The sequence below is a fragment of the Spodoptera frugiperda genome, chromosome 23 (assembly GCF_023101765.2).
Source record: "Spodoptera frugiperda isolate SF20-4 chromosome 23, AGI-APGP_CSIRO_Sfru_2.0, whole genome shotgun sequence".
Classification (NCBI taxonomy): Eukaryota; Metazoa; Arthropoda; class Insecta; order Lepidoptera; family Noctuidae; genus Spodoptera; species Spodoptera frugiperda.
Window position 1 is genome coordinate 10,765,591 of NC_064234.1, and position 26,521 is coordinate 10,792,111.

The 26,521-nt window shown below is 34.7% G+C and overlaps 2 protein-coding genes and 1 long non-coding RNA gene across 4 annotated transcripts in view; 2 read left to right on the top strand and 1 right to left on the bottom strand.

Moving 5' to 3' along the window:
• Positions 1 to 26,521, bottom strand: part of LOC118267337 (cerebellar degeneration-related protein 2-like) — an 89,115-nt gene that overhangs the window by 48,554 nt on the left and 14,040 nt on the right. The gene's annotated exons all lie outside the window — the stretch shown is intronic.
• Positions 14,811 to 16,097, top strand: LOC118267340 (uncharacterized). Of its 2 annotated transcripts, none has more exons than XR_007706798.1 (3): positions 14,811 to 14,964; positions 15,170 to 15,571; positions 15,972 to 16,097. It is a non-coding gene; the product is annotated as an uncharacterized LOC118267340 (long non-coding RNA). The 2 variants fall into 2 exon arrangements; XR_007706799.1 differs by having other exon boundaries at positions 15,170 to 15,561.
• LOC118267341 (uncharacterized) lies at positions 17,722 to 19,694 on the top strand. The gene is made up of 3 exons (XM_035581277.2): positions 17,722 to 17,900; positions 18,390 to 18,599; positions 19,535 to 19,694. Exons 1-3 carry the CDS (start codon positions 17,843 to 17,845, stop codon positions 19,657 to 19,659), a joined length of 393 nt encoding a protein of 130 aa, XP_035437170.2. The 5' UTR covers positions 17,722 to 17,842; the 3' UTR covers positions 19,660 to 19,694.

The following is a 26,521-nucleotide window of genomic DNA, read 5'->3' on the forward strand; positions in this document are numbered from 1 at the left end:
TCAAAGTCGACACAGGAAAAAATAAAAAAAATAATAACATTAAAAAAGAAAATGAAAAACGCGAAGAAATATTATTTGATTATCAGGAAAAATTCACATATTTCGTACAGGGAAAACCAAATGATGGATATGGTTAGTTTCCAGTGTCAAAGTTTCCCCTTTCTATTTACTTTTATCTAGAGTCTAGATTCTAGACTTTTAATATGCTGCGCTTTAAATGTGAGACTAATTGGCTTTGAGACTGTGACGTTGTGGCCTGCGACCCCAATTTAGAGACAGCTCAGTTAACACGACCTCTTGGGGAAACTTGACATTAAGAATGATGTTTGAAGTCAGGGGTCTGAGTTTAAAATAAAATAATCTTCATCTATTTTTAGTCTAAAGTTCAATGGTGCACGTTTCTAAGCATAAGGTCTTATGTTTAAGTCGTGTAAAGCGTGTTGTAATTTATCGATTTTAAAATGTTCAGTGGACAGCCAATATTCCGAATATAAGTGGTGATAAGTGGGAGAACTTTAATCTTTGGTAGATAGTTCGTCCACTTATCGCTACGTAGATAGAAGTTTATGGACTCTTTCGAATGATGGAGGATTTAATAACTATGCGCGTGCATTAAAATAATACCTAGATGATTTAATCAATATGCATATAGACAAAAATTAAATTGTATTGTGTAAATTAATATGTATGTTTTTTGCTACAAAGATCTGACTAATATTCAATTAGTTTAATATCTAGTAGTTGTCATATTAAAAGACTTAATTCTGGTTCAAAACTTCATGTCATAAGAAACTTTATTTTCGATTTAAATTCGTTAATGTTTAGAAATAAACATCTATTATTTTTATAGCACTTGATTGCATTAAGCTAATAAAAATCTATTGCGTAAATGTTTCAAAATTATAGACCAAAATATTATGTCGAGAGTATTTAACCGATACTTCAGTTTTGCATGCATCTTTTGTGAAGGTGCCATAAATGATGTAACTAGCAAAAATCGAAGGAAGAATTGTGTTTCGTAATACTTTTTCACACGAACTGCTTTGAGGATGGAGGATATAATGTACCTACATGTCAAGCTATAAAAACCACTATAATCTGAATGTCAAATGTGCGGAAAGATCATACAAAGCGAGACTATCATTAACTGGTTTTTTTAGAGCTTGATGTGTGAGGAATTTTTTTACACATACAAGGTACCTTGTTTATGCCAAAAAATTCTCATAACTACACTTGGTCAGGCCCTTGTATGGCAGTGGAACTTTTGCATAACCAAAAGGCAAACGGAAAATATTTACCGCTTCACTTATGTATATGTACTTAAAAACCCTTAAGTTTCATTCACTTCATTTAACGATTGTCCGACACCATTCTCTGTAATTTTACATTATCCGGCAAATAATCATTATATTTGAAATTAACTTTTGTAATGAGCTGAGAACAGAATATGAAACGTGTAGGAAGTTTGTTACGCGGATATTTCCTGGCAATCGAATCAGGGGAAATTGGTCACCGTATAATGGTTTTAGACCAGTAAACTATTTACCTGCTTAATGCATTTGGCTTTCTTTCGAACAACGTTTTCCTGTTACCTAGAATCTGACCACATTCGAAATTTTAGGCCTGTGCACTTTCTGACCCAGATTTTAGTTTCAATTACTATCTTCAAAAATCACGTGACTTTTTACTCTCTGCAGATGATAACTCAAAAATGTCCATATGAACTGCTTTCACGGCAGTTTCACGGTACAGTTTTTCGTCCTATATTTTTTTGTATCTAAATGCTCGAATACGGCATTCATCATCAAGGTAATGTACATTTTATTAAAGAAACTGAAAGTATATTAAGAGCAAAACAAGTTCTAGAATTAAAATCGAAAGTCTGAGGATAGGAAAATATCGTGTCCACATATGATCGTGTGAGTCTGTGCAATCAACTTTGACGATTGTATCTATATAGGTAAGGTAGATTGTGGTAATTATGTGAAGAAAATCTGAATTGTATAGTTTCGAAAGCATGTGTTTTGTATTAATTTGTTTAGAAAAATATTTATGTAGATTGTGAAGAATGATAATAAAAGAGACGGCACATTGAATCGGAGGCATAACTTAGACAATGGGGTATGAAAAGCAGGGGCGTAGCTAGCTCCGTAACCAAAAAATAAACACATTCCAATTTTTTAAACGGGACCAAACAATTTTTAAACTGGCCCACGCCTGTCACGCTACGCCACTGCTCGAACAGAAAAAAAGTCCATGAATAAAGCACCTAACAAAAGGGTGATTATTACCATGTAAGATGTCTAGAATATAATACAATATCATAGCCAATGACAACTTTAAATGCAGATGAGGTTACAAACACGCAACAAACTACCGCTACACCATTTGCTGGCCCTAAGAGGTCAAAGTTCAGACTAAGACACTTCAAACATTTGTAGCAACGAAACAAGACGGAAGGTGTTGCAAGTCTTGCAGTTAGAACAGTGATAAGCTGTACGTGATCACCTGGAGCCCAGGAAGGAAAGTAGGCAATGTAAAAACTAGGAAATTGAATCGCGATCGTGCAATGAATCGGACTGAGGGCACCGCGCTTGAACCCTACTGATAAGGAGTTTAATAACCGCACGTTAATGGAGCTCGCTATTTTATTTAAATAAATAGCTGTTAGTTAGTCTTTTATAATATCTACCGTGAGATATACTAAATTAACTAAAAATCACTTTACTCACAGAGGCCCTCTGTGACACGAAACTAGTAGAGCTTTTCTCCATGAATAATATAATTCGTGATTATACCGTGATTTTAGTTTGTTGTGGGACTGAGGAGATAAAGCTTATGCAAGCAAGGAAAAGAAGGTTTTGATAATGAGGATGATAGTCCATGAGTTTTAAGCCGAAAAAGGGCTAAAGATCAGAAATGTAGATCGTTTTTATCGTTAAGCATGACTAGATAAGACCAGTACTAGTCTTTTTGTAGAAGTCTCAAGTGTGCTCTTTCTCAACCAAGTAGATGCATAATAATAAATCGGCGAACCCAGTCATCAGATAGCATTTAATATTCCGATAGACTCAAAGATTTGCCTCGGTCTTCCAACTCCGTGCATAATCTGGAACATAATATCAGAATTTCCTCTTCCGTGCTAAATAATAATTTCTATTTCTGAACTCTGATTTGAAAGCCAAGATCTCAAACATGAGACAGTCGACAGCGTTGTAATGTTTCAGTGCAGAAACAGCGATGAAGGGCCCGATCGGCGCGCGCGCAGCTTTCCACGTCCCTCTCCTCAGATATCTGTCCCTCTAGACATAACAAGATAAATCGACTTACATTTGAAAGGTAAGCAATTTGTATAGTTGTCTCTAGCGTGAAAGCGAAATCAGTTGTTGATCGTCCATATATAATGTGGGTAGGACGTAAAATGAAGTAAATGTTCCGCTGGCTACCGATTCAACGGACATTCAGGTACTAAGTGTGGGTGGCGACTGGCCTCATGTACTTTATTGTCACATAAAATCTTTAGATACAAATTATTAGAGAGTTGGTCCTCTACAATGCTTGACATTTATGCAAAATGTACGTCTACAATATTTTACTTAGCCATAACTTTACCAAATAATAGGTCTTCTATTACGCAAGCCAAGCGTTTAGACGCACTAACTTTGTGTTGTAAAATTTAACGTCTAATGTAATAATGGGACTCAGTTTTACAGGTCGCCATTAACAATTTCCAAATGACGTTATTTCTCTCTAAATAATAAACCTTTGCAGTGAAAGCGTAATACCAAAATGTAATTATTCATTTGTTTGGTCTTAATGAACGTTGTAATTTTAACTTTGAAGGCGTGAGCCTTAAATCTTATTTTACGACGCACGGATTTGAATTTAAATACTCGTTTCTAACGTGATTTAATTTCATGATCCTTCTAACTTTCCCCACTGTGGCGGAGTTGTTAACAATCGAGAGCCTCGGCCAGGGATCGTCACGAGCGAGTGGCCATAGAGATGCCTCCACGACGGGAATCGAGTGATAATCGATTCGATACACTCGGGATAATTTCAGGCTCGGCTCTAGCTTTTGATCTTCAAACGTGAATGTCTATGATGCCATTAGGACTTTAAGTACCTGTGGAGGCATTTGATGCAGAAATATGCCATTATAGCGAGCGTGCATGGTATGCGAGACGGGGCCTTGAAAATTATTACAGCTTTCGTTGCGAGATAATCAGGGCAACGCTCCTAACCTGATCGGCTTAGGAATTACCTTATTACCTTGACTGGTCTGACGTTACTGAGGGCATTAAACATTTGCAGTCAATCGTTATTCGTATTATTGTAATCGAAAAACGAATTATTATTGTTTTGCAATAATCGAAAATCAATTTGTTTGTACAGAGGCTTTGATAGAACATTTCCATATAAAGCTTGAGCCTTTCAATGTGTGGCCTTCCTCCAGTTATATTGTTGTTTCCAATGAAAGCAACATTTTCTTTGTTATCTTTATAATTATGTTTTATTGTTATTGTACCTAATTGATATAATGTAAGAACATGTTAGATAATGTTGTTAGATAAAGCAGAATATTTGCTTGTGGCAAACGGCCGTGGGAAACTTTCGCGCGTTGTTTACTATTGAAAGTCTACTAAACGACTTTAGTAACGTACAAATAGGTCCGATTAATTAGTTCGATACGTGGGTACAAGGACCGTTAAGATGGACAATTAGATCTGTTATCTTTGCTTCCGACAAAAGTATTCGGTCAGTACCGGTGGTCTTGGTACGGGTATTTTACAATCTAATCTCGATATACATTCTAGCTTGTTTTTTTATGTTATCAGCCGGTAAACTAGCACACGGATCACCTGATGGTAAGCAATCGCCGCCGCCCTTGGATACCCGAAACACCAGAGGCGTTACAAGTGCGTTGTCTGCCTTTTCGGGGGTTAGGAATTTAAAGGTTGTCGGGGAATCGGGGATTGGGAAGGGGGGTAATTGGGCCCCCGGTAACCTCATTCACACAACGAAGCGTTGTTTTACATCGGTTTTCTGTCAGACCGTGGCCATGGTCGAGCCGACCTATTCGTGCCGAAGCATGGCTCTCGCACAATTGTGTTGGTGTGAACCTCTGTGCCTCGTTTAGTAAGTCGTGTTAATAGCCTAACATAACGTAATATCCTATCCATCTGAACTTAGCCTTAATGTCTGTATATTTATAAGACAGCGGGCTAATCGTAGTGCAGTGAATGTGCACTTACATAGGTGATACGGATCAGTGTGTGCGTGCATTACACCCTTTATGTAACAGTCTCGAGTGTCGACACAACGTTTAAACTTAATGATTAATGTCATTCATGATTGATACATTTTGTTTAGACAGAGATGATAATCTTTAAAAAGTTTGCGCCTTTTTGCCGACCAACGATGAAATGAGTTGTTTAGAAAAAATAGTTTAATCTACAGTCTGTTTCTTACTTAATAACGTTGTTGATGGCTGTCAGTGAGTTTGTAACGGCTCAATTACTGATCAATGTGACGTAATATTATAAGATTTAATTTTACTATAACCTCAGTATAAATGTCAGTAAGTACTAAATTGTTTGTAAAGAGGTTAAATGATGTACTCGTATATTAGACTTTCCCTGGCCAATGGAATGCGCGGGCGCTGAGACCTAGCACTTGCTTACTTGGAATGCTAACTTGCTGTGCGCTACTTTAGTTTTAAAGTTTTAAAAACAACAGATGTGCTTGTTTACATCGTCCTCGTTGTGAAATCCGGAATCAAGTGCAGATTGAATTGTTTTTGTTGATGTAATTGAGTTGTTGTGATGACTATTAGCGGTGGCGGCGCTAGTGTCGTTTTTAGTCAAGTATTCTATAGATTAAGATCATTATGTTATTAAAAATCTAAATCAACAAGATATTTTGATCCTTCTTAGAATTAGTCTTATTAATAAAAAATACACGTTTTATAACCATACAATGTCTAGATTTCTTCATTGAAACCCTGTTCAATCAAATCTCTCATAATAAATCACTATAAGTATAACACGGTCTTTTAAAATCTATCACTCATTCACACTCATTATTTATTCTTAAAGCGTGACCTAAACTATAATGTACAGGCAGACATTACATAACACGACCAAAGCACGAGTCTAATAAAAGGAGCATGTAATTAGTAAATCTCAATAATTTGTCATTCCATTTTATACTCACTAAACAGACGTTAAGACTGATTGTTTAATTGATTGCCCGCCCATACAATTCTGGTTTAATTGATCGCAACTTCGATATGAATCGGAACTATTCGTTAATTAACGTCTAGTAACTAAAACAATACGATTACTTTGTTAGGTAATCCTTTCTCCAATAACTGGGAACATTGGCTTTTCTTTGAAAATACATGTATTATGTAAATAAATCTTTGAGCTTATTTATTACTAGGTTCTTATATTTTGAATACTAATTCATAAGTCTGTATAGACGTTACATAACTAATTAAACAAAATTATGAACACTCTCTATTTTTAATGGCTCACGATGAGTTGTTTGCACTTTACTTTTTAAATATTGATTGTAATAACTTATTCTAAATGACAGATACAGGATGTGTAAAATATAAAAAGACGCGCGCTCGTAAGAGCCGGCTTTCTTCGCCAATGCAGACAATCAAACACTATCTGTCAAAGTGACGTCTTCAACTATGGAATGAAATGTCAGATCGTAGTCAAAACAGTCATACGAAGCACAACACATGACATTCACTGACATGGAAACATCGGTCACTCTAATAAAATACATATAATTTCCAATTTCGATTATTACCTCAATAAATGTGAAAGTTACCTTTCTATGGTACTTTTTACTTTTAAACCATATCTCACGTATATTGAAATGTGTGATTTGACATGCTGTCAGTATGTTGTATAGTTTACTTCGGGGATAATGACCTACCGTGACGTAACGTTTGTTAAGCGATTTTTCTCACGACGAAAATATTTGTAGGGAGTGGTTTAAAGGAAATAAAAGTTGGAACTGTTTGCGTTTATGACGCTTAACGAACTGGATTAGCAAGACCAGTATTTTTGTGAATTTCTGTGGAAAGTGTTGGTAATTGAGTTAGAGGAATATCGATATATTTTTGCTAACCCTTTGTATATCATTTCGTATACGTCTATTAGTCCATGAGTATACAATACATACATACATACATACATTTATATAAGCTTAATTTAACAGCTTACTTTTTTATATTATCATCAAACTCACACGAAAATCATCAAGCCCTGCTTTACGACTACACATAAAAAATTCTTTGCGACTTCTAATCAGGAAACAAAACGTTGACACACGACATGACATTGTCTTTATTTCCCATTTTTAATTAGAATTCTAATTAAAGACCGTAATAAAATATAATTTTATTAGATTATGTAATTAATTATTTGGCTTACAATGGGCTATAGCTCACTTGAAACAATGGACGCTGTGCGCCGTAGGAACAGAGGTTTGCGTCCATTTATCATACGTTCGCGCAAACAGTTGTAGCAGCTAGTTGAATCATAATTATTTACGCTATTATTATGATAAATTGTTTCACAAGGATCTCTGGAGGTTAATTAAAGCGCCATTGGATACTAGACTTTGAATTTATTAGATTAGTAACTATCAGAACGTTAGAAGATAGGTTAGTGTTTAGATCTAAATAAAATCGTACTGTACCCTTAATACGAATTTGCTTTACGTTTAAATTCGGCGCTTTGATTGGTAGATTTGGTTGAGCCAATCAGAGTGCCGAATTTGCTCTTGTTGTGATTACTTTAAAGTAAACTCGTATTAAGGGTAGGTAGCTTTCCCGCAGGCTGGACAAAAGGCTTCTGTTATTCCCAAGAAAGATTGATCACTGATGACCATGGTCAAGACGAATCAATGATTTATTCATATTTTTATTGTAAGTCCAGCTTTTCTCAAGGTGTTTCTCTTCTTTGTATGTATCTGGTGGAAAGTCACATCATTTGGTTCATTGTCACACAAGAGAAGCATTCACTGTTAACTAAAATTATCTGTCAAATCTGTCATTCTTACCAAATGCGACATAGTACATATGTTTAACTTACTATTTCAGTAGTAAGGTTTCGTACATTCGAAGATGATAAATAAACAACGTTGACATTTAACGTACCTGTAACAACAAAACAAAAATTAATTAGTAAAACAACAAAAGGGAACACAATACAAATTCAAAGCGCTAACCCTTTTACTGCGTCTGCGCTTGCAGTAAATCTTTTACTTGTCGATTCTCGATCTATATGAATTACGACCCTATCTCCGTTCTGTTCCTTAGAACTTTCATCTCCATTTTAGGAATTGGATACGGGCTATGGGGGCCCGTCTGACCACAATCGACTATTATCGCAGTGTTTAGAATTAAGTAGACATTTATTTACTTCCTATTAGGTACCTACTTATTACTTATTGTGATCGTTGTGCTACTAAAACTCTTTGTTTCCATATTAGCGGATTACGTTGTTAAAACCGTTGCTATTGTATTTGACTTATCTTTATCGGGATTAAGAGGAGTGTCAGCAGTTTTATTACCTACTGATTCACAGTATTCTTCGATGAAACTGAACTGAATAACTACCTCATCGATGGAGACTTTATATCCTATTGTCACACCCAGACACAATTCCTGATCCTATTGTTTCGTGTCTTCATGACGCACTAAATCATCACTTCACTGAAAAGGCAATCAACGACGAAAGAAATAATGTTATTCTAAGACAAAATGTTCAAAGCAAGATGTTATGGCATATCTAACCTATAAAGAAGTGTACAGCGAAACGTTTTTGTTATTTAATGGCACCCGCACCTGCAACGGAACCTTTGTGTTCAAAGATTTAGCCGCGATAATGTCGTGACTCCGTCTTGATATATTTGTAGCAAGATCTTACTTTTAAAAACCATCGCCTTTCTATACAACTCAGGAAAAGACCTTAACATCATCATCATAATTTATTGCAAATACAACCTTCTTTAAAAACAATGAAAGTCCAAAATAGGATGGTCATGTTTGAGGTTAAAAAATTATGGAGATGAATTTTAATTTGCATTTGAAAATGGTAGTCTTTTACTATTTTACAAGTCAAGGTTGTGTTAAGGATAACGGTTGATAAATCGGTGGTAATAATGTCAAGTGTGTAGCGTTAGTTTCACATGTATTATGTGCAAAAGTTTCGTTATCTTTGGTTACCTATGTGTCATTGCCAAATCATCGCGAGTTGGTTTGTTTACTAAACGGTTTTCGAATTGCCATTTGATTGGTATTGCAACGGTAATATTTGTTGTTGCTATTAGAATATATTTCTTAGTTCGATGAAATTCTAGTGCCTTTCTGGGTTGTTTGATTTAATTATGCTGGTTATACCGTGTCGAACTACGAAGTGATGAAGAGAAAGGAGTTTCCTCATAAACTTGGTCATCAATCATTGATAAATTAAATTATCAGTGTACATTCTTATGAGTAGTACAAAAAAAACTAATTCGGTTCAACTGAGTCTTGCTCGAATGTTTATTTTTATTTTGTGTCTATGTTCTACGTAATATGATTAATAAACACTTTGAATGTAGTAATATTATTCATATCTAAGTCTTATGGGTAGGATAATGTTTTGATTTGATGAAAAATGTATTATATAAAATCTTAAGAAGACTTAACATCATTTACATTCACCCCCTAGTTTAAGGGGTTGGGGGTAAAAGTTCCAAGTTTTAGGATTTTTTTGTTGTTTGGGTACTAATACTAGCTTACATACCAAATTTCAGTTTTCTAGGACTTCAGGAAGTACCTTAAGAATTTTGTTGATCATCAGTGAGTGAGTGAGTGACGAAATCGGGGTATTTTAGATATCAATAAAATCTAAAGTATAAGAGCTATGCAATTGAAACTTTAGAGGTTTATTAAGTCTACCACTGACATTATATCCTGAAAATTTTGTTTATCTGGTATAACCCAAACTCAAGTTATGAAGGTTCAAAAATACGACGAAGCGCTTCGAGAAAAGGTAGGTAGTGCCCTTGCGCTTCGCTTGGCTCGTCTTGGCGGGGGCACTACCGTGCCCCCAGATAGACTTATGGAAGAGATTAACTTAAGTAAAGACGAGTACTTTCTTTCTAAATCTTAAGTCTCTCCTTTCGTCTATTTCTCGAATACAGTAAAACACGGACACAGCACAATGTAGTGTGTGCTTAACAATATCACCTTAAACGACACTCCTCTTTCACTAAACAATGCGTTGTACAACAGGTGCCCAACACTAAATGGATTCGAAACGACCATTGCTTGACCATAAGCTTTTAGTGACACTTAAAGAGCTGTCGTTATACTAAAACATTGGGTACAATTGTACCATGAGCAAATAAACAAACGATTGTGAATGGTGGTTATTTGCACATGCGTAGGATGTGGGTATTAGCTTAGAATGAGTCTGTTTGCGCAACATTTAATGGTGTTTTGAATTGTAGAATTGTGAATTAGGACGGTTGTGAGATGGTCTTTCAAAAATGTCGCATGAAATCACCTGCAAGTGTTATGAATAATAATGAATTCATACTTCTGTAAGTGTTTCGTTATTTTTTAACTTCAATTATGAGAACTCAAGTTATTCTATTATTTCTTAAGTCTACTGTCACACTTTGTCACTGCTGGTCGAAGGCTTCCTCGTGTCCTTTCACAAACGCATTCCAAAACCGTGTTACCTATGCTGGTTACAAAATTGTTGCAAACAGTTTTCTGTACTGAACTGTTTGTTCTTTTTAAAACAATTAACTTTGTTCCAGACATGTTTAAACTATTCGAAATCTTTTAGAAACATGACCGCACCAAATACGCCTAAAATCGACACAATGGAGAGAAAACGGTGAACATGTTCCGGCTTTCGTTAAAGGCGTGTAGGTACTAAAAGCAAGAGTTTTTTTTAATGTATTAAAAGATGACTCAACTAGGCGTAATAACATATCATCGGACGTTATGAGAGCTCGAATAATCCGAATAATCACTATAGAAACATATCAGAATAAATAATGAGACAGAACTAACAATGTACCGACTACACTTCTCGTCTATAGCGTAATAAAATGTGTTAATACAGCTGCATAAAGAAAGTGAAATGCTCATGCAAATTGGTGAAATTGTATCTAAGTAAATATTATATGAATTTGTGTGTAACAATGGACAGTCATAAGCGACCTTGTCATCATATGAATATTCATATACGCTAATGATTCTGCAATACTAGTCTTTGTTAGCTATTACTGCTGTTGCCTGTCGGGGAATGAACCCAGTCAAGAAACGGGTTGGTCTGGAATGTTAACGCGAATCGTAGATCAGTATTATAGTTGCAGCTTTCTATGACAGGACGGAATGTCGATAATGGATGGAATCGTAAAGCTAGGTTTCATATTGGATGAATTCCATTTGATACTTATCAAGTTGAAGAAATGTTGACTGGTTTGAAATAATTGTGTTGGAAACGTATGTAAGTCATAACGAAACAAATTTATATCGTTTTTATAAGAAGTTTTGTCTTATATTACTTCTCTGTTTGTTACATACTTTCATTACCATTAACGCCTAATCTCTGCACGCGGAGTATACCAAACGCATTACGCGTTTTTGTAAACATCATCAATCCGATGACTTAACCGCATAAGTTACTGGACGGAAGCGAAAACCGGAAAAATACCGAAATGACAAAATTGTTGATAGAAACAAACATTTGCTACTAGTGGTTGACAAAGGTCACATCATCAATTAACAATTTCTACGCTAACCTTTAGTTGAAACTTCGAATCCGCATTTTCCTCAACAACTTTCAATAGTCAAAAATTGAAATCGTTTAAGTAACCGTTTATTATAACAGTTGCATAAGTAAGACGTAGGTGTTTTGTGATGATATCTATCGATAGCACCTGTTTCATGAACAATGGCGTTCGTTCACTTTCGTTTGCGTCTGCGCAGCTCGTTAACATTTTCGTAAAATCGAACGCGAATCGTGACCGAACAAGAGCTCGCTCCCTTTCGTCCGTCACGAGAACAATGATAGCAACCTTTGAGCCTTTTAAAATTAAATCAGTGCAAACCCTAGCGTGTTCACGTAATAATTTCCCACGGAAAGCAATGGGGATTAATTTTCGCTAGACGTGTACTTGGATTTTAGGAGTTGGAAGTCGACTATTACTTTCTATTGGAAATTGCAGTGTTTCACTCGAACACATGAGTGTTGAGTGGTGTGTTAAATTGATGGATATTTTATGGATTTTCTTAGATATTTGATGGTTAAGTAAAAATCACGGTTTACTCACGTACAGAACACATACAGAAAAGCTCTACTAGTTTCGAGTCAAAGAGGGACTCTTCATGATGAGCAGTGTGCGCTGACGCACGACGGTGCGATATCGCGTAGCCTGCTCTGAGTAAATCGATTTTTAGTTAATTTAGTATCACGATAGTTATTACAAAAATATATTTGATGAAAGAATTTAGAATATTTCTATACTGTACCCTAAAGACGGTATTTAATCCTTACTAAGCTGGCAAAGAGTAAACTTTGAAACATCTTAACGAAGTCCGACATCCGTCATTACTAACCTATAGAAGGAAACTGAATCGACAGGTCGTGATCACAACTTTATTTTGTAATAAATCTTTCAAAAGCATGGCCTTTAAAGGCTGTGGACAGGCAGTTGTATAATATTAAAATGTATTATGATAAAATTGTGTACGAGCCTATGGTCGCGTAATCATACATTATAAGGCCAAGTTAATGAAGCGCTTCTTTAAATAGATATGAGATGAGCCGAAGCCTACTAGTCATTAATTGGAATTTACGATGTTGTGTAAGAGACCCATCTGTTGTCCGATAGACCATATCAAGTGAATAGGAAACAATCGAAAACTTAACTTTAGAACGATTTAACTTTAGACGGGATATTAATGTCTATGAGTTTCCGATATTTCGGCACTGTTGCAAGCGCCATGATCACGGATGAACTGTCTTAAGTTCTAAAGTTAGTTTAAAAACTTAATGGACACACGTCTACAACATGACAACATGTCCGTTTTAATGTTTTTTTTTAAATAAAACCAGATTATAAGTCAAAGTCGTATCTTATCAAGAACTTAATTATCTAAATCATAATGTTTGACAGTCCACAAATCGTAATCGGACATTTTACACCCAGTGTTATAAATGATCGTAATAATATTAAGAGTACTTTGCCTCCGACTGAGCGTACCCCGTTAGAAAACCCGAACGATCGTGATAGGTGAACTGGTAAATAAATAGTAGGGACATATTAAATTTATGAATTGTTTTGCTTGTCTACTTTATCTGTTTACGAGGTGAAAACGTTGTGAACAGATTGTTATAGAAGATTATTGTTTTTAGACTTGAGTTAGGCGTTTGATTTTTGAAAGAATATTGTTAGTGGCGAATGTTTTGCATATGTGGTTCGTATGTTGGTGCATTCGTTCATCCGTGATCATGGCACTTGCAACAGTGCCGAAATATTGAAACTCATCGACATAAATAAACATGGTAAATATCCCGTCTCAAGTTCTGATGATAGTGTTAGTGACCATGTCAGTTTAAAAACGATTTTATGCATGTCTATCTAATTGTGATCTTAAATAGTCTATCATAACGTTGAAATTGGGATAAAAGCTAAAAATTTTTTTTTTCAGCGATTTAATAAGAACATATTTACATCCATCAGAAGAACAGTTCAGTCTTATTATATCGATATTATATTATCTCAGTAAATACAAATAAGGAAACAAATGTGTAATCTAATGATACTGATATTGGCATTTTCGAGTAAAACAATCGTAGAAATATTTATACGATATTTGACGAGGAAGTATCGGATATTACAAACAGAAGCCGACTGATCAAACTATCCTTCAAAATATAATATTGTGTCAGTGTGTGTGTGTTTAATAAAGTTTACACAACATGAGATATTAAAATGGTACGAATGGTATATATCAATATAGGTATCATTTTTCTTACGCGTTGGCTAACACTTATAGCACTCTAATTATTCTTTTTTGCAAACGTTTAAATTTTGAACCGAAGAGTCGTTGATGCATGCAATATAATTTTGAAAATAGAACACAATTTTTTTTTCTTTAGAAAATGAATAAATATTTGCGCTAAAGATTATTGTCTACCATAATGATACCGATAATTTAGTTAGTGCTATGCAAAGATTTTACTTGTATTGTAAATTAGTAGGGTTTTGTTTCATTGTCAAAAATGAGTGTTAGTTGATAAACGGAAATAATAATACCTGGATTGTCCTTATGCTTTGTTTTCGAAATCATAGCGCCATTGAACCGGCCTATTGGCTGGTATTTGTATTACACCGCCATCTATTAATTACGGTGACAGTTCAAAACACACTTCAAACAATTATTTTTTTCGGTTATATGACTTTTTATATTTTAAAACATTTTTTAAATGAGATAATATCTTTATTTTTTACATTTATGTTTGATAAATATCCTTAAATTTTGTTAACTTAAAATAAGACATGAAATTATTTTTTACTTAAATATTTCAATATAGGTACGATGTGATGCTACGTATATTATCGATTGATACTGAACTGAAATTTTGTTTTGTTTTGATTGAAAATTCACTTTTGATATAATGTGTATAACAGAAAAATAATCTATTGAATTTTTGGAAGAATAGTGAATACAAGTAATTATGTCATAATCTTTTACAATTGTAGGTATTGTTTCTTTTCACAAATGTGAAATCAAATTATTGACTACGAAAACAAACATCCATTCATAGAAAATCTATAAAAGCAACAAAATTTTGCAAATCGGTTGTATTTCTGTCATGAATTTCATCATGACATTTGGACCAGTCCCGCGTATTTTTCGTAATATAAGTGAGTGCTTTTTTTTTCTTTATACTAATACTTTATTTATAGTGTAGACCGCGTAGTCATGCGATTATCGAAGCGATAGTTGACCCTGATATAATCGATTGCGTGATACCGCGACATGTATTTCGTCAGCAAAATCATCGTTCGTCAAATATTAACCCTGCGTTTGCTGCCCATGGTCTGTTTAAACAAACATTTTCTTTTCCAGTTTCGATCGCGTGCATACTCACGATGAGCAAGTACGTTTCTGCCTCATTCTGCCCAGTCAGTTATCAAATAATTGGACCAGTATGTGGCACAGATGGTGTCACTTATCCGTCGATGTGTGATCTAGAATCCGCAAGACTACTAAACAACAGACTGGACGTCGCCCTTCTAAAACCTTGTAATAATTACTGCAACGAGCAATGGGAACCGATATGTGGTACAGATATGGTGACATACACCAACTTTTGTTTGTTTGAACACGGGCAGAAGGCTAATACTAATCTCAAAGTGCTTCATGTTGGTCAATGTATGTTACCGTACGAAGATGATGTTGATAAAAGAGAGAAAAGAGTTAATACATTCAACAATAATTATTACAATCATGTATAATGCGTAAGTAAAGGTACGTGCTACCTTGTTACCTAATATTTTGCTTCCATATTTTTTCGCACTAATATCATGATATATAAAAACAAATAAAATTTATAAAATCTGTTAAGCTAATTAATAAACCATGTATTAATGTGTAAAATAAAATTTTATTCTTTATCATTTAAACATGATAAGTTGTCTTCAAACTACCTAATAAAATGTGTGCCTTATAAAATTATTTTGTTAATAAGTAGAAGGTACCTATTTGGTAGGTTAAAAGTGACCTACGTAGGTATCTATATACATATCTAATTGACAAACTAAGAATATTAATCTTAAAATTTAAGATTAATATAAACTTTGATCTGTGTTTCATGAAACTTGAAGGTACATGAGTAACTGATTTTATATAATGTCCATTTCTCTTCAAGGTATCACGACCATGATCAAATTGAAAAGGATTCCTTGAATCAAGGAAATGCACCCGGCACCACGATTACATTGCTCAAGTAATTTTTTGTACAATTATTTTGTTAATAAAACATTATTTGATAATATACTTTCTTTTTATTTTGCTTATAATTATTATCATTTAGTTTATGTTAATGTACAGATACAGGTGTTATTTCACATAATTGTAGCTCGACTATATTATGTAAACGTATCTTCAATCATTAGTTAGTGAATTCAATATCTCAAGACCTCTATTATAATAAAGATCAAAATTGAATGACACGATTATTAACATGTTAACAAAAATGATATTACTGAACATTAACATATAAACATTTCTAATGAATAATTGTGATGAGCCCGGAAATAAAGGGCGTTGAAATTTGAACAACATTGATGGGTGATTGAGTAAGACATGCAATATTTCACTTTACATTGGCTAGCGATTCATCAAGTCATGATCATGATGAATCGTTTATGTGATCGGCTTCTGTTGTGCAAATTTTACCAACCGTGCCCTCCTAAGTCGTGATTGAGTAAGATGGGAACATACGAACAAACAGAGTCAAGTTGCGACAGCGGCTGGGCGTTTATATACCCGACGTGCGCACGCGAGGGTTATACGTACGGCTTCGTTCCGTTTAAAGGAATACTATACGTTGCCACATGACGCCGCCTGTTGTTTAAGGATTAACCTGTCGGCTGCCACCTAATATTTTGACGGTAAATAATAGTATCGTATTACTTTTATTTGAGCCATTTGGTGTTATACTAGTTTTTGTTTGAAATTTTATATTTGGGACGTCTTTTTGTTATGTTATAAGTCCTTATATATATAATTGCAGTCGAGCTAAGCATCAAATGATAATCCAATAATACTCTTTCCCGCTAGGGTATCGAACCAGAGACATATCATTTTACAGTCAAGCTTAGGAGTTGGGTTCATTCGACCAACCGACAGGGAATTGCTGAATGAGTTTGAATTTTAATCAAAAATATCACAATGTTTTTATACCATTTCGTACAAATAACTTCAAGTCAATAGTAGCCACCAATTCTTATTTGACTGCGAAATCATCACAATTCACAATCATTAGAATATTACCACGCCAATTTAAAGTGTTAAATCAATATTGATTATATTGGCATTACAATGCTCTTGGCCAAGACCAAACTTGAGATCGAACATTATTGCTTTCATTGATTTGCCAGATCATTCAACGGTACATTTAAATGATTTATTGAGACTTGTATGAAGAACAGCTATTATCTCTCTACCTATAGTTATATTGCATTCTCTTTATATTCGTGTACAAACTAGCTATTAGTTAGATACCGATAAAAAATAATCCGTATTTATTATAAAGTGCATTACGAGTTACTTAGGGATGAATTACCTATTTATAGTTGTTACAAATCAGGGAGACTTTTTTGTTTTATTTTTTTGAAGGGGGAAAATCATCCAATGACTTCTCCCGCCTTGGACGAGACGAGAGGGAGTGTCAGACTCTTACTGAGTAAAAACCACCCCGTTCCTTCTCCTGCTTGTCCGCAGCTCAGGAAAATCAGGGAGACTACAGTTAGAAATTGACTCTAGTAGGCAAATCTATCGACGGTATTAGGTTAGGTTTATATAACATTCCATAGAATTATAAACACATTATACCATAGTTTGTAAACAATATCAATTAGGAGGTTCTCAGTCGATTTATTACCCAAGTAAGTGCGGTAATGAACAATGTAGCGCTTCGTTAATTAATATACAATTGCAACTAATAGCCAAAGAAATTGATTTATTTGCTACACACTGTGAATAATTACTTTCACAAAGATCTTTATTTTTATTGTAATGATTATTTTTAATCGTACCATTGCTGCGGTTCACTCCGGTACAATGTTAATCGTTGGTAAGTGAATTGTTTTTCTTTATTTCTTTTTTTTTTTAAAGACTTGGCTTAATCAGGAGCAGAAAAGGACCAGAAAATGTTCGTTGTTGTGTCCTGAACGCAACGCGAACGCGTTAATCATTTAAACGAAGGAAATTATTGTGGTTCATAATTTACGCAACGACACGCCTTTTATTCCCGAACGGGTGGCAGAAATGCACTAGCAGATTACGACACTTAATGCCACTGTACAATGTACATCTACTTTTCGCCATTTGTGTTATAAGTCCCATGTAATAGGGGGTGAGCCTATTGCCATATACTGGACACAATTCCAGACTCCATGTTACAACTGAGAAATTTTCAAAAAACCGAAATAGTCCAGTAATACTTTGCCCGACCCGGAAATCGAACCTGAGAACCTTTGTCCAGCAGTCGCACTCGAACTTGCGACCACCCTATTAACGAGGCAGTGGTTCATAATTTACTCAACTTATATTTAAATTTCAGCAAGTATTTTACTTATAATGCAAGTAACATGGGTGTCCGCCCACCAGACGAGTTGTGAAAACAAAGGTCCTTTCTGTGGTAATGATGGGAAGACTTACGCTACCATGTGTAAGCTTATATGGGGAAGAATTTACGACCCAGACCTTCAAGTACTGCATGATGGTACCTGCACCGGCCATGCATACAAGGGCGAACTATCCCCGAACGAAGGTGACATGGATTATTATAACAATAATAATTACAAAGCTTATAACAGTATGGAATTAGGTAGTCCTTCTTCTTTTGTTTGGTAAGAAAAATAACGTTTAAATAGTTTTCTCACCAAACTCATCGGTCGATAGGACGCTTTGAGGACATTTTTATTTCCTTACGTAGGTAATTGCAAATGCGTATATGAATTTTTTTAATAAAGTATTTTATGTCTAAGTGTGTGAGAGCCATGTTTCTTCACGAGGAGTGATACCACGGCCTCACAGAATCCCGACGTGAAACAATGTTTGATTATGTCAATGTATTAACCGGTATATAAGATTATTAATGAATGTTACCTTAACGACACTTAACATATTTTTATGGGATAGGGGAGAAAACGAGCAGATGAATCACCTGATTGTATAGTAGCCAATCAGCCAATCAGGACCGCTCATGGATATCCGCAACGACCGAGGAAAAGTGCGTTGCCTACCTTTAGGGGGCTTAGGTAACCTCATTCATACGAGTCTCATGGGTTTCTTGAATCAAATATATCCAAATAAATACACGCATAACTTCATAAGAATAAAAATTAAGTGAAGTTTTGCGTAAATCACCTGGTCTTCATAACTATCGACCGTACGTATGTTTAAGAGTTTTTAGGCGCTGTTTATTCATCTCTTGTTAAGTTTCTGTTAACGTTGACTTACAAATAGGGTTTTACATGTCTTCCTTATACTTTAAATTGGTTGTTATTTTAGTTTTCATTGGTTGGGTAGCTTTATGCTGTAGTACTCACGACTACTTCACCTTCATTGTCAACAAAGGCCTAAATGGCGGTCTTGTTTTTCGCTTTGTAGTTGTGACAATATTTCGTGAAATAAATTGTTACTGTGTAAATGTTTTAGTTTTATTTTTGCCTTTCGTCGGCTCAAAAGTAAATTTGCTTTCAGTGTTAAAAACTCACAACCCAGGAAACAAACCGAAACAAGCGCACCAGAAGACCAAGAACTTAATACCTCCTGGATGGCCCCCTTTAGGCCCATTGGAATCACATGTAGAGAAGAAAAAGAACTAAAATGATGAAAAAATAAAGACATGTTATGAAGTCTAGCTTTAAGTCTTTGACTGCCAATAGAAAACTGTCAAATCCTCCGCTAACGTCGGTCACCGGTGACCACCACGGCGTTCAATGTGTTAAATGATACAAGATTTTATTTATCAAATTAGTAGTGTTGCCCTTCTTTAAGTCTACTTCCCTTATTCCTTTTTTACCCGACTGCGCCAGAAGGAGGGTTATGTTTTTCGAGTGTATGTATGTATGTATGTATGTATGTATGTATGTATGTATAATTGTTTGGCACGCTCTGCAGCCTAAACGGCTTGATGGATTTTGACTTGAGAGGTGTCGTTAGATTCGTATTTACTGTGAAAGTGACACTGGATATATCAAAATTAAAAAAAAAACAAAATGGCGGATTTTTGGCGCCAAATTCGAATATTTCTCACTCTCTAGCCTAAACGGCTTGACGGATTTTGACTTGAGAAGTGTCGTTAGATTCGTATTTACTGTGAGAGTGACACTGGATATATAAAAATAATAAAAAAACAAAATGGCGGATTTTTGGCGCCAAATTCGAATATTGCTCACTCTCTAGCCTGAACGACTCGATGGATTTCCGCTTTATAGGGGTCGTTTGATTCGTATTTACTGTCAGAGTGACACTAGATATATCAAAATGAAAAAATAATAAAACTAAAAATAAATAAATAAAAAAAGTAATTTAAAAAACTAAAAAACCCGACTGCGTTTCTTTATAATATTAAAATGAAAAAACCCTAAAACAAGAAAGTAATCGTAAAATTTAAGCAGTCGGGACCCATTCTAGAAAGCAAGCCGTATGTGCCCTCACAAAGTCTTTATATTTAGAATGGGTCCCGACTGCTTAAATTTTAGGATTTTTTTTTTCATTTTCATATTATAAAGAAACGCAGTCGGGTTTTTTAGTTTTTTAAATTACTTTTTTTATTTAATATAAAAATACTCTGGCATCCATTTATAATAAAGGCAAACAATAAAGACACATCATTTATTTATACAGACGTCTTACCTTTGACCAAACTCTCGTAACAAACATTTTTTAAAGAAACATTTGACGCACACACACGTTTTGTTTTATGAAAACATTTTAATTAACAGTTACATGATTAGCGGTAAGCTGAAAACAATCTTACCTATATCTCATACTAACATATAAAGCTGAAGATTTTGTTCGTTTGTTTGAACGCGCTAATCTCCGAAACTACTAATCCGAATTGGATAATTCTTTTGGATATTCCATTTATCGAGGAAGATATAAGACATCACGCTACCATCAATAGGAGCAGAGCAGAGCAGTGGAAACCGCGTCGGATTCGCTTGAAAACTATAAGAAAATTACCTGCTATTATACAATTACATTACGTGTAGGCCTTATCCTTAAGAAACCTAATTAACTAATACGATCGATAAATCCAAGCCTATAAAATAAAGCAGTAAATGTTGATTAAATTTTGTAATACTTAAGTGCATTTCCTTCAAATATAATGAGGTCTTAGCAGAGTTAGCTGGTTCATTTGCTAAAAGGCTAGTTATGCGTGGTATCATTTGGTTATTTTTTATGTTTTTCGGTAAGTATTTACCTACTTATTGTATTTATTACACTTAGACATAGCTTCAGTAGCCTGTCTTTCGATAGATGCGAATGTAAGATAATCTAGAAGCGATAGAATTTATTCATCAAAATTATATCTCTTAAACTGATTTAGACATTTAATGTGCCTTAAGCGATAGTGGCGCCATGATATCAACTTAATTATAGGTACGTATGGTAAAGTGACAGAGTTTTTCTTGAACAGTGCGTCTGGGGTATCATTATAACCTTAGAAAGTGCCTAGACTATGTATTCTACACTAATAAATAAAATTGGAGTGCCTGTTTGTAATATTGAAATAACCGCTTTTTACTACATACGTATAATATATACACCAAAACAATGTTTTTTTTTAATGTTCGTTCTGGCTAATCTCTGAAATGGCTGGAACGATTTTTATGGAACTTTTACTGTCAGAAAAAAGAAATAACTTAGGCCACTTTTATTAGTCACAAAATCCGTAATCCAGCGAAGCCGCGGGTATGAGCTAGTTTATTAATAAAATTAATGTTTTCAGCATCCCTAATTGCACTGAATCAATCGGTTAATTTCGAAGAAGCGGATAATAACCCAATGAATAACAAGAAGTTTGAAAATATACAAAAGAAAGCCCGAGTTGACATGAGACGTATGAACCGACCACTGCTAGGCTATGGACCGCATCCCGTCAATTTACGGGAAAGAACATTTCTGGGTGACAGGTTTAATTATAGAAAAATATTCAAGGCCTAATATATATTTTTTTAATAAAACTATGATGAGACATCCTGAATTAATTTAAAATCACGGTTTACACACGTAAATTGCAACGTGCGCCCACTACGTCAGTAGGCTACGCTGCTCATGATGAAGAGTCCCTCTTTGACTCGAAACTAGTAGAGCTTTTCTCTATTAATGTACGTGAGTAAACCGTGATTTTTAGTTGAATATTTTAGTTTATTGTACTATAATAAAATTGAATATAATAAAAATAAATAAATAATATTTAAATAGTAGTTTGCTTTTATTTAATGAGGAAATAGGTTTCATCGAAAAACATCACAAGACTATACACAATATAATCTAACTAACTATAACAATTGTCTTAATTGTTTATGACAACTGAGACCCATGGCTTAGCGGGTCAAACCCCATTACTTGGTAAGTTATCTACTATATCGACAAATGATGTTTTTTTAAAGATGGAAGAAAATACATTTACTTATTCAAAAAGACGTCAAGTCCATAAAGGGATTACCCTTTATACCTCAGCGCAGCTTATCGAATGGATTAGTGTATAATCCTATTGCGAAATCCATAATAATTAAAAACATAACTTAATTAATCTTTTGTGATTAATTTTTTCGCGTCGTTTTACCTAGTCGGGTTTTTAATCCCATTGTTTATTTATAAAACTGCGCTATGAAGAGCATACACTGGCTGTGGGTCTTGATAACAGGTGAATAAGTGCAAATTGTATAACTTTATTTCTTCAATAACTAATGGTAAATTTCGGTAACCTATCTTCGGCACGGAGCAACTGTTTGTGTGATCCACAAATTGTTGGTTCTGGGGCCTTAGTCTGCTATTACAATTGTGTCAAAATGGACGATGATACAACCTACGTAGCTCCGTCCCTCTTGCACTGCTCAATAATCGACCATTCTGACACAATTGGAATAGCAGACTAAGGCCCCTGGTCTGGGTGTCATGTGCATGTGAAATTGTATGTTTTTTGATGTGAAATTGAATGTTTATTAAATAATATTTGGTCAAAATCATAATCTTGATGCGTGTACAAACTTACTTTACTTTTCGTAGATATTAAAATTAAAGGCTTGATTAGAGCTCATTAAAACCGTATAAGATATAAAATATTTTTATTTGTCATTTGTTTCACTGGTGTTCTTCTTTATTTTTCAGCTGCCATTGTAATTCAGACGGTATATTCTAGATGTACCAAGCTCCGATATCGGACAGGTTTCACGAATACAAGAGGAAATAATGATAACATAATTTACAAACGCCCAGTGGCCCATATCCATGGGTATGCGCAACGCCCTATGAAATTAGCTTTATTTGACATCTTAGATGATCAAAGTATACGCAAAAGATCAAAAAAACAGAGAGTATTTAATTTTACTGGGTAGAATTGGAGAGGCCAATTTTTAAATGAATAAAATAAATGTTTCTACTTTCTATTTTTAGTTTTTTTTTTAGGTTATAATATGTATGTACTATGTAGGTAAGGGACTACTATATCATATTCACATTTTTTATCATCAGTTTATTTTTTGTTGTCGGTTCTTGTAACCCACAAACGAAAGTGGTGTCATTGCGTTAATCAGATAAAAAAAAGAACTTTACTTAAAACAAACTATAAGAATTAATAAACTAGAAATAATTTCACAAGCATTTCTTTTTATCGCAAAATTAATAAATAAGTCATGTACAATTTTAATCGATTTCTTGATGTAATTAAATACAACAAGCTAAACACAATTACTGTTTACCTTTTTATAAAAGTTTTTTTTTAAATCTCATCTGAGTATTGAGGTGGCGGTTACAGTCTCGTTTTGGTCTTGGCTAACGTAAAATAAACTTGTACTAAGCCCTCAGATTCTTTAAAGCGTTCTGTGTCTGTTTGTTCTGGCTAATCTCTGAAATGGCTGACCGATTGTGACGGGACTTTTACTGTCAAGTAGCTGATGTACTAAGAAGTAACTTAGGTTACTTTATTAGTCACTAAGTCCACAATCCATGCGAGCAAACCCGCGGGCATCAGCTAGTATTGTATAAAAATGATATTTTTAAAACTTGTTTGTTTTAACAATATTTGCGTGATGCCAGCAATGAATGAGTAAGTAGGTGTGAATTAATTAATTATCGAATGGCATGCAAGTGTTAAAAAAACGGCAAACGCATGCATGATCATGCTGACACCGTTGTTTGTGAGAATATGCATGAACATAAGTAGGTAGGTAGGTAGGTAGGTAGGTACCCAGTTTCGTCTTCGAGGCTAAAGGTCAATGCTAATCCATTTTCTCCCGCTGTGCTCATTCGAGCTACCTATAAGATTTGACTCGGTATCTAAGTAGATATAGAGAAGTGGGTAAGTATTTTACTGTCTGTCTGTGGCTACTATTTTATATAAAAGTTTAGATGTGTTTATATACAAACCTGCTTCCTTGTCTTGACAAAAGAGTCGAATAAGTAATAGATATTTTTTAGGAACATGTCAGCCCTGTTAATAGTAAGTCAATTTTTAACTTCACATACTATGCCGAATGTCAGTGTCAGTTTTATGACATACCTACATGTCAAGGGGTTGTTGTGATACCCTTTAAGTAAATGTTGAAAAACTCTTTATTTTTTCAACCTATCTTTAAACCACTAAAGGCCATTTTTTTGCTAAAAATCGATCGTAATACACATATCTTTAATTGAGATAAGTAATTAACTTCGACCAAAAACACATATCAAAATCAAAAACATTTACAGTTTTACTTAATGACACACAACTCTGTGATTGTATCCAAAAATATGACACACATACATATCTTTATGACACAGAGAGAAGATGTCGTGATAACTAAACATATGCGCATTCCCACAGCACATTAAGCCGGAGATAAACATCTTTCACGATTAGATGTAGCTAATAAAATTACAGATGAACTTTGCTCCTGGAAGATGTAACGTTTAACGTGATACGCGTTAGGTAATCAGGCTGTAACTTGTAACCTTATTGCCTAAGTTGTAAGTTTTAGTCAAGATCCGGGATGTCCTATGTGTTCTGTAATCTGTAAACTGGGGAATTTTGCTACTAAACACATATAAGTGTTCTGAAAGTCATTGGAGGAAGCCACTAGACGGCCACTGTTGAATATAGACCATGCTGCTGAACTTTGGCCATGTTTAGTCTTATTAAGAATCGAATTTTGGAATTAATTCCCAAAAAGTTAGGTATGTTCGGGAATGTGGAGTTTTCAAAGACAGACCCATAGATCGTAACAAAAACATGCCCCAACTAATTTAAGTACTAGAAAGAAAGTATGAATCAAAGTTTGACAGACAAGAAATAAGGTATCAATAAATTTTATTCGTTTTAAGACAAACCACTAACTAACAAAATGTCAGTTTGTAGTAATCTGCAAGGTGGACTGCAATCTGCAATAGACCGGAATGCGGTTTGCGATTAGCAAGATGTCACTTACTTGCGCCGGCGCAGCGACCTGTTTGATACACCACTCTACATCCTGTCTGGCTCCCCAGTAGTACTACTATGGGTGCATTAAGTTCAACTAGTTTTATGTGTGTATTAATTTCAAACATCACCATTTTCCATATAATTTAGTATTGAATTGGCCTCTTTGCTTCGACTTGTTTTCTCACGTAAACTTTTAGTGTCAAGCTTCTCATAATAAGTAGACTATTTATAAGAGAACATTCTTATGGACAGGTACAAAAACCAACATCATACTAAGAGATCATGATTCGTTCCATTCCACCTTCATTATAGAATGCCAAAAACATTATGTTACAAATTCCTGTGAATTCTGAGACAAATTAGACACCCATTCATAAAATCCACTAAAATAAAAAGAGCGCAATAAAAACTGGGTCCAGACAAGTATCACGTCACATAGTAGGGGTAACATTGCTTGGCCATTGACATCTCATTCACAGTTCGCAGTATCCCAGCTTCGGATGGCGGCACACGAACCCTGGGACTCTCACGAGTATAGGACTAAAAGGGTTCAAGTTACGCAAATTCCATAGGAGATGGGACATTTAAAAAGTAAAACAATAGTAGCGTAGACAAAGAATGACCTGCAACTTTTTGTGGCCACTTGTAGACAATAGCACCCATTTATTTAACCGACTTCAAAAAAGAGGAGGTTATGCATTGTATAGCTGATAGGTGATAGGTCTATGTTACACTTGGTAGCCGTGACGTGTGATGAGATTAATGTGTGAAGTTTTTTTTCAAAGGTATATTGTTACTGGTTTTTGTGTGCCCGTCTGAAGGTTATAGAAGGTGCGAATGTTATTCTGATTAAAAGTTGACTTCGTTTGTTATATGAACTAAAGTTAAAACACCTAAACGATGTATTTATAAATGTGGTTATATAAAAAGTTGAGTGTGTATATTTTTTATGAACTGCAAAACAGCTGTGGTAATTTTGATGAGATTTGCAAACGAGACGATAGAAGTCGATTTAGTTTTTGTTACATGCTAATGTTCCCTTGGAGAAAAACCAATAT

Excerpts from the sequence above, each read along its gene's own strand:
- LOC118267341 (XM_035581277.2), top strand. The coding sequence starts at position 17,843 with ATGATTATTTTTAATCGTACCATTGCTGCGGTTCACTCCGGTACAATG. Across the intron at positions 17,901-18,389 it reads CGGTACAATGTTAATCGTTG|CAAGTATTTTACTTATAATG; the intron begins GTAAGTGAATTG and ends TTTAAATTTCAG. Across the intron at positions 18,600-19,534 it reads CGAACTATCCCCGAACGAAG|TGTTAAAAACTCACAACCCA; the intron begins GTGACATGGATT and ends ATTTGCTTTCAG.